General features: G+C 41.5%; 4 protein-coding genes across 4 annotated transcripts; 2 read left to right on the top strand and 2 right to left on the bottom strand.

Annotated features, from left to right (window-relative positions):
- Positions 1-165: 165 nt before the first annotated feature.
- Positions 166-1,306, bottom strand: LOC145554169 (olfactory receptor 11A1-like). Its single transcript, XM_081613646.1, has one exon. The coding sequence runs from the start codon at positions 1,093-1,095 to the stop codon at positions 166-168; it is 930 nt and encodes a 309-aa protein (XP_081469772.1). The 5' UTR covers positions 1,096-1,306.
- Positions 1,307-4,584: 3,278 nt separating this feature from the next.
- LOC145554167 (olfactory receptor 4N2-like) lies at positions 4,585-5,499 on the bottom strand. Its single transcript, XM_081613644.1, has one exon. The coding sequence runs from the start codon at positions 5,497-5,499 to the stop codon at positions 4,585-4,587; it is 915 nt and encodes a 304-aa protein (XP_081469770.1).
- Positions 5,500-9,295: 3,796 nt separating this feature from the next.
- On the top strand, positions 9,296-10,385 carry LOC103477821 (olfactory receptor 6N2-like). Its single transcript, XM_008431127.3, has one exon. It carries the CDS (start codon positions 9,296-9,298, stop codon positions 10,244-10,246), a length of 951 nt encoding a protein of 316 aa, XP_008429349.1. The 3' UTR covers positions 10,247-10,385.
- A 2,710-nt stretch (positions 10,386-13,095) lies between these two features.
- Positions 13,096-14,550, top strand: LOC103477811 (olfactory receptor 11A1-like). Its single transcript, XM_008431117.2, has one exon. The coding sequence runs from the start codon at positions 13,152-13,154 to the stop codon at positions 14,103-14,105; it is 954 nt and encodes a 317-aa protein (XP_008429339.2). The 5' UTR covers positions 13,096-13,151; the 3' UTR covers positions 14,106-14,550.
- Positions 14,551-18,147: the final 3,597 nt, after the last annotated feature.

Here is an 18,147-nt window from a genome sequence, read left to right as displayed (position 1 = left end):
GAGGAAAACTAGTTAAGAGTATCCTTATTGTAGATAAGGTAAATGAATGTGAGAAAAACACACAAAACTGATAAAATTCTACATGTTAACATCTAATTATTAAAAAGTTTTCAAAAGTAAATCTTTCCAGGGACAGACAAAAACGGCCGAAGCTTTAAAAAGCTGTCACTTTCCTCTGGTGTGACTGAACAACCGCTTCAGGTGTTTATAAATTTCTCCCACTTTCAGTCCATATATGACTGGATTAAAAAGAGGATTATACATTATTATTTGCAATGTCATTATGAAACGTACTGTCGTTGAAATATTAGATTCCAACCTAACAATAATCATGTCATAAGTGAGCAAACAGGAATAGTTGATTAACACCAGCAGGTGAGGTAAACACGTCTGTGCAGCTTTTTTTCTCACTTCCCCACAACTTCTATAGGCCACTATCAATATCATTGTGTAAGTGAACAGTATGAAAACCATGGGGAGAAGGCCAACATTGAACAGAACCACTAAGCCGTAGATCACTATCGCTCTTGAAGCCACACAGAGAAGATAATTCACTGAATTGTTGCAAAAAATACCTTTCAGAGTGAAGCCACAGAGTTTCAAATTAGCAAACAGAGTGACAGCCACAGCTACATGGCAGGCAGGCACAAGCCACGCCAAGACGAGGAAGCTCCTCACTTTTGATTTTCTCATAATGGTTGGATATTGCAGAGGCTTACATATGGACACATATCTGTCATAAGCCATTGCAGCCAACAGTAAAAATTCAGAACTGCTTAAAGAGTAGAACAAAAAAGTCTGAAAGAGACACGCTTCATAAGCTATGATCTGCTTTTCAGATAAGAAGTCGATCAAAAGCTTTGGGTAGACCACGGTGCTGAAGAGCATGGAGTTCATCAGCAGAGCAGCGATGAAAACATACATGGGCTCATGGAGGTTTCTGTGGATCACAATCAGACAAAACACTGTGGAGTTGCTGGACAGGATCAAAACATAACCTGTAAACATGAGAACAAAGTAAACATATCTGTATTTTTCAACCTCTACATGACCATCAAGAGTGATGTATGTGACATTCATTTCAGCAGGCAACATAGAGAACAGAAATTAAAATGTGAGACAGACCAACAGTTTTAAAGTGCTGTACATGAGAAAAGTAGTCGAATGAAGCAGACACTCAGAAAAAAAGTCAGACTGTTGACTGTTTGATATCGAAGGACCTTTTAAAGAGCTTTCCTGGTCACAATGGATTTCAAAGGCTAGTCCTTCAAGAGATGTTGGCATGGTAACGAGCTTTAGTTGAAGCGATGAGTGAGACGGTACGGCTTATTGTGATCCGTATGCAGATTTTTGTACTTTAATAAGGAGTAAAGATAGGAAAACCTTTAAATGCTTTTAAAGCTTGGTTTGAAACTGTTTAATTTTGATCAGGATTTGGGGGGGTCATAGATTTATTTCTACTCAATTCAACAATTTTTTTGTATATTTTGTAAATTTAAGGTTCTATTCCAATGCACAACAAGATGCCAACATGTAACATAAAAGAGGCATAAAATAATGTATTTAAGTCAGAAATTCATACATTCAGTCAGCAAAAATCAGTTTATTATGTTAAATGTTCTGTATTTTGTGCAAAATTAACAGTTTGCGCATGGCAGTGGCATTAATAGCAAGGTTTCCCCAGAAAACTTGCAAAGCCCAGTGGTTGGGTGTTATGTCAGTTGTTCATCCAGCGGTCCGCCGTGTTTTTGAGTTAAAAAATGTTTAAAGTCCACAGGAAATTTGAAAATATCACTTGATAATTGTATGTTATATGAAAGATTGGAAGATTAACACGTGAACACCAACTATAAAATCTTTAAAAATGTAAACATTTTAAAAAGACTTACATAAATAAGTAATGCTTAGCCTGGTGGGTAAAGTAAAGCCTGGTGGCCCGCCAGGCTTATAATATTCTGGGGGAAACCTTGGATATGTAATCATTAGAGATGTGCCGATCAGGTTTTTTCCTGCCGATTCCGATCACCCATGAGGGCCGATCACTGATACCGATCACATAATTATTTTTTTTAATCATAAGCACATTATGTGGAAAAAGGAACCATGAATTCACCTTTATTTAGACAAAAACTTGTTTTTACTAACTTTTTCCAAGAAAACAAAACAAAACAGGCATTGTGCAAATTGTACTGCTATCGGTAATACTATCTTTGATAGACTGAAAACATATGAAGTTTCTGAAGAGGCTAAATAATGCAAAAAGTCAAAATAAAACCTCTCAACATTGCCAAAAAAATTCAAGTATAAAACTTAACATTCAAAGGCAAATACAGGATCCATTACAATAAACAATCCAGAGTTATTGAATGAAAACGTCCTGATAGCATGGCGGCTAGCTGATTACTGCTAGTTCTGAGTGGCTGTTTCTGACTGAGCGGAGTAATTATGCAGAACAGGGAGGAGATTGATTATTTTTTCAGAGATTGTCTGTCTCATGTTAGGACAGCGAAAGTTTTAATACGTATGTAAAATGTATTTTTTTAGGTTAGATGCTGCAGCTTTAAGCAGAGGTTCGGTGTGAGAGTCACTACCAGGTGGAGCAGAAGCGGCGCTCCGTCTGAAATATTACTACCTGTAGCGCGTAGCAGCGGTTCAACAGCGAGAGCAGAACCAGCGTCTTACATCGCAGCTCGAAGATTTAAATAATTTTGCGGGTTATTTGTTTAGCTTTCTGACCGTCATGCTAATCCGGGTGAGTGTTTGTAGCTGTGCGCTGCTTTACCTGCTGTCTGATCCTCCATACGTATTTTTTACTGCAGTGAGCCTCCATGTAGCCAAACTCCGTCAAGTATGGCATTTTTTTATGTCATATTAGATTCGTTGTGTTGATGCATTTTGACTGCTTCAATTTTCCGCCGCAACACGCAAACTTCCCCACTCAGTGCGTTATAGTTCCGCATTGCTTAGGATTTGTTGCTGCGCGTTTGCGCAGAGTGAAGGAAAGAGGAGACCAACTGCACAGGCAGGCTGAGAAATTAGATGCAGGTGATCAGTTTGTGTGATCGGCAACCACCGATCATACACTTTTTCACGGAAATTGGCCGATTATGATGGGCACACCTCTCATGTTTTATTCAAACTGATGTTTAACAGATAGAAATATACAAACAGCTATTGATGTAGTATTTTATTAAACAAGACTGATGCTTGTTGCTTGTGACAAAATGCAAAAGCATTTCACTCTGGTTAAGTATTCTTCAAAAACATCTAAAAAAAAAAAAACACCAATAATTTCCATTTTACTTTTATGCACAAATTAATAATTAGATGTTAACATGTAGAATTTGATCAGTTTTGTTCTAAAAACAAACTCTCCTTAAAAATGTATTTACAGTAAAAATAATCCTAAAATTTTCAAACAAAGTGACATGTTTGGTAAAAAAAATTAGACACCACTTAAAATGATCAGTTTCTCTGATTTTACTTTTTACAAGTTTATGTTTGAGTAAATTGAACTTTGTTCTTTTATCCTATGAACTACTGACAATGTGTTTCCGAAATTCCAAACAAAAATGTATTTTCAGAAAATGAGAAATGGTCAAAATAAAGAGAAAGATGCAGTGTTTTCAGAGCTCAAGAAATGCAAAGAATCAATCCATCCATCCATCCATCCATCCATCCATCCATCCATTTTCTTACACCCTTGTCCCTCAGTGGGGTCGGGAGGGTTGTTGGTGCCTATCTCCAGCTACCGGGCGAGAGGCAGGGTCACCCTGGACAGGTCGCCAGTCTGTCACAGGGCAACACAGAGACACACAGAACACACACCCATGCACACACACACTCACACCTAGGGGCAATTTGGAGAGGCCAATTAACCTAACAGTCATGTTTTTGGACTGTGGGAGGAAACCGAAGTACCCGGAGAAAACCCACGCACGCACAGGGAGAACATGCAAACTCCATGCAGAAAGACCGGGGCCGGGAATCGAATCCAGAACCTTCTTGCTGCAAGGCAACAGCTCTACGCCACTGTGCAGCCCGCAAAGAAACAAGTTCATATTCATTTAGAAACAACAGCATTAATGTTTGAACTCATAAATCTGGTGGAAGAACCAGCAGGTTTTCAATGGGGTTCAGTGAGTGGATTCTTCAAGTTTTCCAGAGCTGTATGTGTACAAAATGTTTTGTTTTGGCAGTAAATATAAGCCTAAACCTTTCATGACACATTGCTAAATAACATCACGTCACTGACAGGGTTTATTAGCAAAAACTTACGCAGCATTTTTAATGTATTTACACATAAGCACAAGGATATTCTTTAGCTTCACAGAACAACTATTTGTTGTGAAAATATATGTCATTAATTGTAACGGTAGTACATCCTGTCTTAAATTACAGAGGCTTTAAAACAAACTTGAGGAAAACTAGTTAAGAGTATCCTTATTGTAGATAAGGTAAATGAATGTGAGAAAAACACACTAAACTGATAAAATTCTACATGTTAACATCTAATTATTAAAAAGTTTTCAAAAGTAAATCTTTCCAGGGACAGACAAAAACGGCCGAAGCTTTAAAAAGCTGTCACTTTCCTCTGGTGTGACTGAACAACCGCTTCAGGTGTTTATAAATTTCTCCCACTTTCAGTCCATATATGACTGGATTAAAAAGAGGATTATACATTATTATTTGCAATGTCATTATGAAACGTACTGTCGTTGAAATATTAGATTCCAACCTAACAATAATCACGTCATAAGTGAGCAAACAGGAATAGTTGATTAACACCAGCAGGTGAGGTAAACACGTCTGTGCAGCTTTTTTTCTCACTTCCCCACAGCTTCTATAGGCCACTATCAATATCATTGTGTAAGTGAACAGTATGAAAACCATGGGGAGAAGGCCAACATTGAACAGAACCACTAAGCCGTGTATCACTATCGCTCTTGAAGCCACACAGAGAAGATAATTCACTGAATTGTTGCAAAAAATACCTTTCAGAGTGAAGCCACAGAGTTTCAAATTAGCAAACAGAACGGTACCCACAGCTACATGGCAGGCAGGCACAAGCCACGCCAAGAAGAGGAAGCTCCTCACTTTTGATTTTCTCATAATGGTTGGATATTGCAGAGGCTTACATATGGACACATATCTGTCATAAGCCATTGCAGCCAACAGTAAAAATTCAGAACCACTTAAAGTGTAGAACAAAAAAGCCTGAAAGAGACACGCTTCATAAGCTATGATCTGCTTTTCAGATAAGAAGTCGATCAAAAGCTTTGGGTAGACCACGGTGCTGAAGAGCATGGAGTTCATCAGCAGAGCAGCGATGAAAACATACATGGGCTCATGGAGGTTTCTGTGGATCACAATCAGACAAAACACTGTGGAGTTGCTGGACAGGATCAAAACATAACCTGTAAACATGAGAACAAAGTAAACATATCTGTATTTTTCAACCTCTACATGACCATCAAGAGTGATGTATGTGACATTCATTTCAGCAGGCGACGTAGTTATGAAAACAGAATAGAAACAAGTGACACAGACTAACAGTCTTATAGCGGTGCGTGGGAGAAGAGACGTCTTCTCTGTTTGTGAACTGTTTGAGACACGGTGACCTTTTAAAGAGACTTCTTTATCCACCGTGGATTTCAGACACTATTCCTTGAAGACAGGTTGGCATGGTAACAACTTCCTACAAGTTTAAGGGATGTGTGAGGAGCGATGGCTCAGAGTGCATACACATTACTTTTACAGTGAAGTTGGCTTCCATTAATCACATTTATTTTTTAATTTGTCATAAAACAAACATAAAATTTTCTACTAAGTGTAGACATTTAACAGCGCTGATAGTTTACATCTACTAACCTATCTGTTATAATTTTATATGCTTTGTGTTTTTAACTTACAGCTCTACACATGAGGGAACAGATGAAACAAAAAAGAAATGATTTCCAAGACAAAAGTAGCTTCCCCTGTAAAGGTCTTTATTGGGTCTTGAGTTCAAATGTGAGATTATCAAGTGTATTCATGTAGCACATTTAAAATCAAATACAATGTTGCCCAAAGTTCTGTGCAGAAAATATGCAAATTATTTTGAAATGTCTCGTTTGCTTGTACAGAGTCAAATAATGGGGCCATAAGAAGGACTCTGGAGAACTTGACTGCATATGAGGAGGTAACCCAGGAATTTGATTCAGTTCTGTTGGACCAGCGACACATTGGAAAGCTGCAGGACTCTGAAAACTGGAGTTGAACACTGTTCTTCTAGGGATTTGCAGTGATTGGTTCCTTTTCCTTGTGCTTCTGTTTAAGATGGTAGCAATGGTGAACGTGGTGCTAGAGAGAAATGATGATGAGGATGGAGACAGTCCAGGAGAGGAGGATGGTGACGTCACGGATAAGAAGGCGTTGAGGGGTTTCTGAAACGGTGATGAAGGCAAGGATAAAAATGACACAAGACGATGATGACGATGGTGATCTAGAAGCACTTCCTGGAAACAGAATTGAAAGAGTTTCTGAAGATGCCACTGAAGGACTCTTTGGAGAAAGAGTCTCTAGAGCAGAGGTGTCAAACTCCAATCCTCAAGGGCCTCTGTCCTGCAGTTTTTATATGTGCCACAGGTACAAAACACTGGAATGAAATGGCTTAATTACCTCCTTCTTGTGTAGATACGTTTTCCAGAGCCTTGCTAATGACCTAATTATTCTATTCAGGTGTGGTGCAGCAGAGGCAGATCTAAAAGTTGCAGGGCAGCGGCCCTCCAGGATTGGAGTTTGACACCTGTGCTCTAGAGCCTCAAACTGCATTCCTCAAGGGCCTGTCTATAACCTTTAGATGTCTCTCTGTAACCAATGTTAACTCATCAGCAGGCCTTGACTGCAAGGTAGTGAGACTGTTTCACAATAATTTAATTCAGTTTTTTAGGTCAAGGGACGCACTTAAAAGTTGCAGGACTCCGGCCCTGGAGGACTGCAGTCAGAGACAATTCTGATCAGATCAGTGTTTCTTAGCGCTGGTCCTCAAGGCACACTGACCTACACATTTCAAATGTGTTCAAATGACTGCATGACCTCGTCTGCATACAGAAGTCCGTTAATCACCCACTCCTTCAGGTCAGCTGAGTGGCAGAAGGAAAAAATATGTTGTTTCAGTTATGACTGTGCTTTCTTGTATGTCATGAACTGCTGTAACCATGAATATATTTGGTGTTTTAGTGACTTGGGAGTGCAGTGCTTGTTGAGGGAGGCAGTACGCTTTGTTTGTGACTTGCTTCCTGGAGAAATACAATTCTTAACTCTCTTTTCCTGGGACTTCTGGTTATTTTTTATAGTTAAGAGACAGAATTTCACTTTCCTACCGTAAAACCTGGGTGGATAGCTTGACGGTTCCCTTAAACTGTGTAGGCTGGTGAGAGCAGTGATCCAATCTAGCTTCTTTCATTTTAGACCATTGGCTAAGATAAGACAGTTAGCTTCCCTTCACCGACTTCCTGTCTATCTTAGGGTTCAATTAAATAAATTTCTTTGCTTTTAAATCATTGGGGCTTGCATAGTTCTGAGCTGTTCCATTCATGCTCCGATTAAAAACACCAGGTCCAGTGCAAAATTATTGCTTTCCGTTCCCAGATCTAAGCTGGTGGAGACAGTCTTCTCTGTGGCATGTTTCTGGAATAGCCTCTCCCTTAATCAGTGGTTCTTAACCTTTTTTGAGGTATTGAACCCACCAGTTTCATATGCGCACTCACTGAACCCTTCTTTAGTGATAAATAAAATATGATTTTTCCCCCCCAAATTCAAGACATAATTCAGGACTTGGTGATCTCTTTGGATCACCAAATCTTAAAAGGTAGAGTCTCTAAGAACAGTTCTTCAAAATATAGTCAGTGTTTTCAGCAAAGATGAGCTGACCATCCAGGAACGACACAAGGTATTTAAAATGTGCCACAGTTTCAACAGGTTGGCCTTCGAGAGAAAATGGAACCACTTTAAGGTCTCGTTTAGGTAATTTAATTAGCTCTACATTCTTAAGATAATGAAAAATTAATAATAAATAATAAAGACTTTGCGGTATTCTGATTTAGTAATGTAATTATATCAGTTGTCACCACCAGTCACCACAAGGTGCACCCCACTGCTTTGCCCACCCGACAGAGGCAGAGTGAGTGTGGGCCAGACCAGCAGGAAGAAGCAGCAGAGGAAAGCTAGTCCAGCACACCAAAGATCAGGCACCCAACCAACCCCACACCATGAACCCACAGGCATCCAAGCATGCTGGCAGCTCACTATCTACACTCAACACATCCACCTTAAATGGCCCACCAGGCCCAAAATGAAACCACGCTCCCAATCTCTGCCACACACCACTAATGGCCAGTAATAGCCAGCCGGAAACCCGGGGCCACTTTGGCCAATGAAGGGTTGGCCATCGCAGTCAGGACTCGTGATCCAAAAGTCTGAGCAATCCTGGGAGAACCAGAATCCCCCCAAAGCCTGAACCCAGGTGGCCTGCTCCTCCTGCCAGTCCCCCAACTCCTAACAGAGAATAGGGGTATGAAAAGACCACAAAAGACTTTTCCATATGTTGTGGGGTTTCTCCTTATCCTAAAGCCAAACAAAATCAGAGAAACATTTATTCGTAATGTGTCGGAGCTTGTGTGAAGGGGTGAGATCCACAGAGTTTAGACTGTTGGGAATGTTTCAGTCCATTTCTGGCTGGACTCTTTCTGGCCCATCTCCAGATGGGGTCGGGACCGGCATCTAGGCCTCGGTGGTTCAGGTGGTGCTCAGATTCAGGTGTTTGTCAGATGCACTCTCAGTGCTATTGCCACTAAATACATCTTGTATCAGCTTGTACTTTCCAATGATGTCAGTTATTAGTATTATATGTGTATATGTTGTCTGTTGTTTCTTGGTTTTTTTCCCCCTCTTTCCGCAGTTCAGAGTTCAAGGGTGTTGACTTGTGTTCTCTATATGCTAATTTCTCTTCCCTACTCTTATCTCCTTTTCTTTTAAGCTTTTTCCTTTTTTCTATTTTATTTGTGTCCATTACATTTCAAATAAACCCAACACATTTTTAGTAAAGTTTTATACATATGAAATAGCAAAGCCGTAGTTCTCCGCTTGTGAAAGTAAATCTCTTGGGCCTGATAGAAGATGTTGATGACTGATGTAATGGATCTCCAGAGACGAGCTGTCTAGAGGTTTATAACATGCTGAAGCAACCTTATAAAATTTTATCAAAGGCTCAGTGTGCTTCATTTCAAGCAGCGGACTCACTGAGTGCACTACCATGAACAATGAGATGAATGTTACCTACATTTTTCTGGATGGGTATGTGGAAATGAGCAAATACAGATATGCTTACTTTCTTCTGATGTTCTCGGCCTACGTCCTAATCATATGCAGTAATTTGACAATCGTGTACCTCATCTGGGTTAACAAAAACCTCCATGAACCAATGTATGTCTTCATTGCTGCCTTGCTGGTAAATTGCATCTTTTACAGCAGCACCACTTACCCAAAGCTTCTGATTGACTTCTTGTCTGAAAAGCAGAGAATAACCTACGAAGCCTGCCTCCTTCAGTTTTATTTCTTTTATTTTGTGGGTCCGGCAGAGTTTTTTCTGTTAGCGGTCATGTCTTATGATCGGTATGTGTCCATATGCAAGCCTCTGCTCTATCCAACAATTATGACAAACACCACTGTCACCATTTTCCTGGTTTTCTCTTGGTTTGTTCCTGCTTGCCATGCATCAATCCCACTAATAATGCTCAGCAGCACCAAAGTTAAACTCTGCAGTTTTAACATCAGAGGGATATTTTGTAACAATGCAGTCTACACGCTTCAATGCGCGATGCCGAGATCTCTTGCTATATTCGGTGCGTTTGCCATTCTAGATATTGTAATACTTCCTATACTTTTCATTCTGTTCTCCTATACAAAGATCCTGATCATTTCCTACAGGAGCAGCAAAGAGGTCAGGAGAAAAGCAGCTGAGACCTGCCTGCCCCACTTGTTGGTGTTGTTCAGCCTGACTTTGTTGAGCGTGTACGACATATGCATCGTGCGTGTGGAGTCGGACTTTTCAAAAACGGCCCGTTTAATCATGACGTTGCAGATTGTTCTGTATCACCCTTTGTTTAATCCGTTTATATACGGATTTAAAATGAAGGAAATTTACAAACATCTGAAGCGGTTGTTCTGGCAAGCAAAAGTTGTCTTCAGTAAAAATCTGCAGTAATTGCAGTACTTCAATACTTCTGATAGACTGTATGCAAAATATGTTTTATCTAATGTGTTTTAAAGTTTTACAGTTATTATTGTGTCTATTTAACTGATGCAAGTCAATATTACAAGTTTGCAACGGATAAATATTAGAAATAAAATCACCAAGTTAGCCCATGTATACAATGTATTCATTTGTAAATGTTTGTATTATCCTTTACAGAATAAAATTTGCCAAACAATTTTGATTTTGTTATTTCTGCCCCCTTACTCTAAGACCTGTTCTTCAGTTTGTAATTTCCAAACTCTGTGCATATCAACAATTAATAAATAATATTATTAATAGACTGTGAGACAATCAGACAGTGTTGCTCATGAATTAAAATGTATACAGTTTCAATTAGAGGTGCCACTACTAGTGGAACAAAGATCATAAAATTAGAGGAAAAATTACATTTAAGATAAAGTAATCCTTTAAGTTTACTAGATAAACAAAAACACGTCACAATGTCAGTGTTTTGGTGTGCTGTCGTGGGGTTTTGCATTCAGTAGGTTCAGTTATCTTTCAGATAAAGGTTTTATTTCTTGTTTGCATGTATCAAGGTAATTAGTTCTTCAGCTCAATCTCCTTCCTGTTAATGTGGCTCCTGTAGATCAGTTATTCACCTCACCTCACCTGTCCACTGTAGTGCTTAAGTTAGAGTCACGACTTTGTCTGTTGCAGGATTCTTGAACATCTTACATCTGTCATTTGGTCAAGTAATAACATTACCCGCTCGGCTTATTTTCACCTACGCAACATCAATCGCCTCCGCCCCTCCCTTACTCCCCATTCCACTGCCATCCTTGTTCACTGTCTTGTGACATCACGCCTGGACTACTGCAACTCCCTTCTGTTTGGTCTCACCCAGAAATCTCTTCATAAGCTCCAACTGGTCCAGAATTCAGCTGCCCGTATCATTACCAAAACCCCATCCATGCACCACATCACTCCTGTCCTGCAAAGACTCCATTGGCTGCCCACCAAGTTCCGCATAGATTACAAAATTCTTCTGTACACTTTCAAGGCCCTTTACAATCTCTCCCCACCATATCTTTCAAATCTTATTCATATTGCCATTCCCTCTCGCTCCCTCAGATCATCCTCCTCAATCCATTTCACTGTCCCCTCTGCCCGTCTCACCACCATGGGGAGCAGAGCTTTCAGTCGCTCTGCTCCCCAACTATGGAACTCATTACCACCATACCTTAGAAACATAAAGTCATTATCAAATTTTAAAACCGAACTCAAAACACACCTTTTTAGATCTGCCTTTTCCACATGACACAATTGGTTTGCCTGATTTTACATAGTCTTTATATAGATACATTGTTTTGTTTTATTTATTTTTATCTACTTTTACTTGTTACATTTTATTTGTTTCTGTCACAGTTTTTTTTACTATTGTACGGTGTCCTTGAGTGCCAGAAAGGCGCCTTTGAAATAAAATGTATTATTATTATTATTATTAAGTCTCTGAAATAAATCTACCTTATGCCACGCTGCCGTTCGCATTTTGGCTCACCTTTATTTCCTTCACCACCAACCCTGAAAAGGGATGCTGAAATATTGTCTGCACTTTTTAATTAAGTTAATTGCAGGGTTCTATTTAACTGCATTTTAAGTGAAAACCATATGTCAATATTTTCAATTCAAAAACAATTTTTGGTATTATTGAATAATTAGACATGTGAGCTCAAAGATATACTCACATGTCTAATATGTTTTGCTTTTAACCTGTTACTTAGGTTATTCAAGCATCAGACTGGTGGACATTTACTCATTCAGCTTTCAAATATTTTAGGAATCATTCGTGGAACTTTGTTGAAAAAATACTTCTTTAGAAATGCGAACTGTAGATGCCGACATTCGCGTTGGGGACGTCTGTGTTTGCTGCAACATGTTTATCAGAAGCCAGTTGTTTGTGTTAGCACTGAAAGCTCCCCTACTTTAAGGCAGTTACACCATTCCAGGCTAAATGTATATTCTTCTTGCAAACTTTTCAAAAAGCTTGGCGATCGTCTCCCATGACCGGCATAAGCCAGTCCTTAAATGCCGGGTCTTCAAGCCAAAACTGCGCGAACTTACATTTCCCTATGGTGGGATGCAAAATGACTTGCTACTTCCAGAAAATTAGGCGGTTTCGACAGTGCGCATGCGCACAGCGGGTCCCCAAGCAGAACGTCAACATCAGCTCAGGTTATATTTTTACAGAATACAGATTGTATAGTTAAACGAATTTAAAACAAAAAGTCATCATCAACGGAAAAGTGAAAATATTGAAGCGATTAATGAAAAACTTACTACCAAGTCAAATTCTGCTTGTTACCTTCTACTACCTTTTACTGAACTTAATTTGAGCCAATTTAATTTACTACCTTTTACCACCGCGCGGAAACCCTGATTTATATCCAATTAGCCTAGTCATTGCCTTCCCGAGTTATTCTGTTCTAATAAAATCACAGGTCAACTCAGACATACCACAGCAAACCACACTCATATGATCACATTTCAGCTGGCCGTATAACTAACATGCAAGTTTAATGGTAGTTGAACAAAACTAGAAGAAAACCCACGTACTAAATAACATGTTACACAAACTGTTTAAATGAATTTATTATGAATATGCCGACCCTAGTTACTATTTGCAGAGTAGTGATAACTTTAAGAAAACTTTTGGCCTCCAAGGTTTTATGAACTTGGTGAGCTGCAGCAAGATTTATGAGTTAATGAGTCCCATGGAGAATAAGTGAATATAATAAAAACCTCCACGCACCAAGACCAACAGCTTTGCACATTTCGAGAGAGAGCAGACATACTTTCAAATTCCTTTCAATTTTTAAAAGTGAAACCATTGCTATTTTCTGTTCATGATGTTATTATGTTTGTGTACAGCATATTTATGGATGGTGAAGTTAATCAAACATATTTAACTCTTGACGGACATGTAGAGTTGCATAAATACAGGTATCTGTATTTTGTTGTCACACTGACTGTGTACATTTTTATTGTTGTTGCTAACCTGACCATTGTGTATGTCATATGGATGCATGAAAACCTCCATGAGCCCATGTATGTTTTCATTGCCGCTTTGCTTCTGAACTCTGTTGTTTTCAGCACTAACATCTATCCAAAACTGCTGTCAGATTTTCTATCTGAAAAACAGATTATATCATATCCGGCTTGTTACGTGCAGTTTTTTCTCTACTATTGTTTGGGCGCTTCAGAGTTTTCACTACTGGCAGCAATGGCCTACGATCGCTACGTGTCCATATGCAAACCTCTGCAATATGCAACAATAATGGGAAGAACCACAGTGAGTATTTACTTGAGTTTAGCTTGGCTGGTGCCTGCGTGTCTGATTGCAGTTATGGTAGTGCTGAATGTTAATGTAAAGCTCTGTAAATATAATATAAATGGTATTTTATGTAATAATTCAATATACGGTCTCCACTGCGTAGACTCGAAGGTGCAAACCGTGTTTGGTGCCATTGTGCTGGTTTTGACTCTGTTGTTTCCTCTGCTTTTCATAGTTTTTACTTACACTAGAATATTTATCATATCCTATCGAAGCTCTAAAGAAGTCAGAAAGAAAGCTGCTCAGACCTGCTTACCCCATCTGCTGGTGTTGATCAGTTTCTCCTGCTTGTGTGCGTTTGATGTCATCATAGCTCGACTGGGATCCAACTTTACGAAGGTTGTCCATTTAATAATGACTTTACAAGCAGTTCTGTATCATCCTCTGTTTAATCCAATCATATATGGTTTAAAAATGAAGGAGATATCTAAACAACTGAAAAGGTTGTTTTCTCAAGCTAAAGTAACACACTTCTAAAGTTTCTTATTATATCAACGTGAGATTATTTGACACATTCTTATACATTTGTATTGTTAGTCATGCAAAATAAGTAAATGTGCTATGATTTACAAAAACTTTTTATGAAGAGCAATCTTGTCTTATCTAAATTTTCTGGCTCAATTTTGCATAGCTTCTTTCTTAAGGTTGTAGTGTAGAGAAAAAAACTGGTTGAAATACACAAAAAGTAAAAAACATGAAATAAGCATCTGATCCAGAGTGAGTCAGTTATAGAGGGCCTCATGTATAACATAATTGGGACTGGCACAAGAGAAAAAACTGTACACTGTCTAAAAATAATTAACATTTCCTGACTCTTTTGACTTTTGAATTAAAGCCATTTTTCTCCATTAAAAGCCTTTGACCACATTGTTTTTTTTGTCAATGGTGTATTCCTGCTCAAGCATATAATACATAAATTTAATTCCAATTGATGCCTGATTACTGGCATGTAACACGTTTGTGTTTTTTCTACCAACGTTTATAGTTGCTCAATAAAGCTATACTGATAAAATGTTGCATGTTAACTGTGTTTTCACAGCTTTAATACCCAAAATAAATCAGATTAAACTGCGACAAGAGTTCTCAATGGACATTTACTACGTTGGGAGTTTTTATTGTGTTTCAGATTCCGAGGCGGTGTTCGATGTAAATTTTGTATAAATCGTGTGCACACTAAAATTACAGGTATGAATGCATGCATAGGAAATACATGTTAAGCTAAAGGGCTTCTCGGGAAAGGTCACAAAGACACCTGATACTTTCAAGTTTCACTTAAAATTAATCAAATGCTCAAACCAATGACTCCCAAACACTCATGCAGACGAGTCACTAAAAGTCACAGCAATGTGGTGATTCGTTTCACGCTAAATGCAACTTGTTCATTTCAATGCAGCGCTAACTTTAAATAGAATTTAGCAAAAAGCTGCATTTTAACTGACCACAAAATTGCACTCATTGAAATGATGAAAATAAATTAGCTTAATGGAAACAAGTTAATTTTGAAAAAACATGTTTTTCGATAAAGTTATCTCGTGGGATGAGGTAGTTTTTGTTCTGCTGACTTGAAATACCGACTTGTGTAGGTATTTAGCAAACCTACACATGGGCACTTTTTCCGCATCACATTTGTTTTGTAATCAACAGGCGCGTCTTACTACCAGCCAGTAGCGGAACAAGTCTGGTTAGTCTGTTTTACCCAGAAAGCACTTTGAGAAAATATCGGAAAAACCATGAGTGAAACAGTGACTGGGCAAGCCTACTATTTAATTTTTTGGGGGGGGACTACATCTTTATTATTCTACATACACCGTACTGGCGCCATGGTCGAATGCTTTCTCCAAGTCCACAAAACACATGTAGACTCCATGCACCCTCCAGGACCCTGCTGAGGGTGTAGAGCTGGTCCAGTGTTCCACGACCAGGACGAAAACCACACTTCCTGAATCCGAGGTTCAACTATCCGACGGACCCTCCTCTCCAGGACCCCTGAATAGACCTTACCAGGGAGGCTTAAGAGTGTGACCCCCCTGTAATTGGAGCACACCCTCCGGTCCCCCTATTTAAACAGGGGGACCACCACCCCAGTCTGCCAATCCAGGGGAACTGCCCCCAATATCCATGCGATATTGCAGAGTCGCGTGAGCCAACACAACCCTACATCATCCAGAGCCTTAAGGAACTCCGGGTGGATCTCATCCACCCCTGGGGCCCTTCCACCGAGGAGCTTCTTGACCACCTCGGCGACCTCGTCCCCAGAGATTGGAGAGCCCAACCCAGAGTCCCCAGGCTCAGCTTCCTCAACAGAAGGCATGTTGGTGGGATTGAGGAGGTCTTCGAAGTATTCTTCCCACAACGTCCCGAGTTGAGGTCAGCAGCACACCATCCCCACTATAAACAATGTTGGTGCTGCACTGCTTTCCCCTCCTGAGACGCCGGATGGTGGACCAGAATCGCCTCGAAGCCGTACGGAAGTCTGTCTCCATGGCCTCTCCAAACTCCTCCCACACCCGAGTTTTTGCTTCAGCGACCACCCGAGCCACATGCTGCTTCGCCCACCAGTACCCATCAGCTGCTTTTGGAGTCCCACAGGCCAAAAAGACCCGATAGGACTCCTCCTTAAGCTTGACACCATCCCTCACCGAAGGTGTCCACCAACGGGTTCGAGGGTAGCCGCCACGACAGGCACCGACAACCTTGCAGCCGCAGCTCCAATAAGCCGCCTCAGCAATGGAGGCACGGAACATGGTCTACTCAGACTCAGTTGTCCCCCACCTCCCCCAGGATGTGCTCGAAGTTCTGCCAGAGATGAGAGTTGAAGCTCCGTCTCACAGGGGACTCCGCCAGACGTTCCCAGCAGACCCTCACTACACGTTTGGGCCTGCCACGTTTGACCGGCTTCCTCCCCCACCACCGGAGCCAACTCACCACCAGGTAGTGGTCAGTGGACAGCTCCGCACCTCTCTTCACCCGACTTCCAAGACATACGGCCGCAGATCTGATGAAACGATGACAAAGTCGTTCATCGAACTGCGGCCTAGGGTGTCCTGGTGCCAAGCGCACATATGGACGCCCTTATGCTTGAACATGGTGCTCGTGATGGACAATCTGTGACAAGCACAGAAGTCCAACAACAGAACACCACTTAAGTTCAGATCGGGGGTGCCGTTCCTCCCAACCACGCCCCTCCAGGTCTCACTGTCATTGCCCACGTGAGCGTTGTGTTTTGTGGACTTGGAGAAGGCGTTCGATCGTGTCCCTCGGGGGGCCTTGTGGGGGGTTCTTCGGGAGTATTGGGTATGACCGGTGTCAGAGTCTGGTCCGCTTTGCCGACAGTAAGTCAGGCTCGTTTCCGGTGAGAATTGGACTCCGCCAAGGCTGCCCTTTGTCACCGATTCTGTTCATTACTTTCATGGACAGAATTTCTAGGCGCAGCCGAGGTGTTGAGGGGATCCGTTTTGGTGGCCTTAGGATTGCATCTCTGCTTTTTGCGGATGATGTGGTCCTGTTGCTTCATCAGATCGTGATCTGCAGCTCTCGCTGGAGCGGTTCGCGGCCGAGTGTGAAGCGGCCGGGATGAGGTTCAGTGCCTCCAAATCCGAGGCCATGGTCTTGAACCGGAAAAGGGTAGAGTGCCTTCTCCGGGTCAGGGGGGTCGTCCTGCCTCAAGTGGAGGAGTTTTAAGTATCTGGGGATCTTGTTCACGAATGAGGGAAGAAGGGAGCGGGAGATCGACAGGCGGATTGGCGCAGCGTCTGCTGTGAAGCGGGCGCTGTACCGGTCTGTTGAGCTGAGTCAAAAAGTGAAGCTCTCGATTTACCGGTCGATCTACGTTCCCACCCTCATCTATGGTCATGAGCTTTGGGTTATGACCGAAAGAACGAGATCACGGATACAAGCGGCCGAAATGGGTTTCCTCCGCAGGTTGGCTGGGCTCTCCCTTAGAGATAGGGTGAGAAGCTCGGTCATCCGGGAGGGACTCAGAGTAGAGCCGCTGCTCCTCCACGTCGAGAGGAGCCAGTTGAGGTGGCTCGAGCATCTGGTCAGGATGCCTCCTGGACGCCTCCCTGGTGAGGTGTTCCGGGCACGTCCCACTGGGAGGAGGCCTCGGGGAAGACCCAGAACACGCTAGAGGGACTATGTCTCTCGGCTGGCCTGGGAACACCTTGGGGTTCCCCCGGAGGAGCTGGAAGAAGTGGCTGGGGAGAGGGAAGTCTGGGCCTCCCTTCTGAAGCTGCTGCCCCTGCGACCCGACCCCGGATAAGCGGAAGAAAATGGATGGATGGATGAATGGATGGATGGATGGATGGATAGACGGATACACCGTACTGAACAGGAGAGGACCCACTTTCTCCGGATACGCTCAGACATTAAAACGAATTGAAACTCTTCCGCCCGGGCCCCCCTACCCGGCCCGGGCGACCCCAACACCCCCCATAGCTCCGCACCTGCTACTGAAAACAACGAAGAAGTAGTAGGAAGATGATTTATTTATTTTTTTAGAAAATGTGAAGCTGACTCC

Source organism: Poecilia reticulata, chromosome 2 (genome assembly GCF_904066995.2).
Source record: "Poecilia reticulata chromosome 2, P_reticulata-male-v2, whole genome shotgun sequence".
Classification (NCBI taxonomy): Eukaryota; Metazoa; Chordata; class Actinopteri; order Cyprinodontiformes; family Poeciliidae; genus Poecilia; species Poecilia reticulata.
Note: the sequence above shows the minus strand (reverse complement) of the source record. Positions and strands in the feature narration are given on the sequence as shown.

What these genes read in the sequence shown, in the direction of transcription:
- LOC103477811 (XM_008431117.2), top strand. Translation starts at nt 13,152, where the DNA reads ATGTTTGTGTACAGCATATTTATGGATGGTGAAGTTAATCAAACATAT.
- LOC103477821 (XM_008431127.3), top strand. Translation starts at nt 9,296, where the DNA reads ATGAACAATGAGATGAATGTTACCTACATTTTTCTGGATGGGTATGTG.
- LOC145554167 (XM_081613644.1), bottom strand. Translation starts at nt 5,499, where the DNA reads ATGAATGTCACATACATCACTCTTGATGGTCATGTAGAGGTTGAAAAA.
- LOC145554169 (XM_081613646.1), bottom strand. Translation starts at nt 1,095, where the DNA reads ATGTTGCCTGCTGAAATGAATGTCACATACATCACTCTTGATGGTCAT.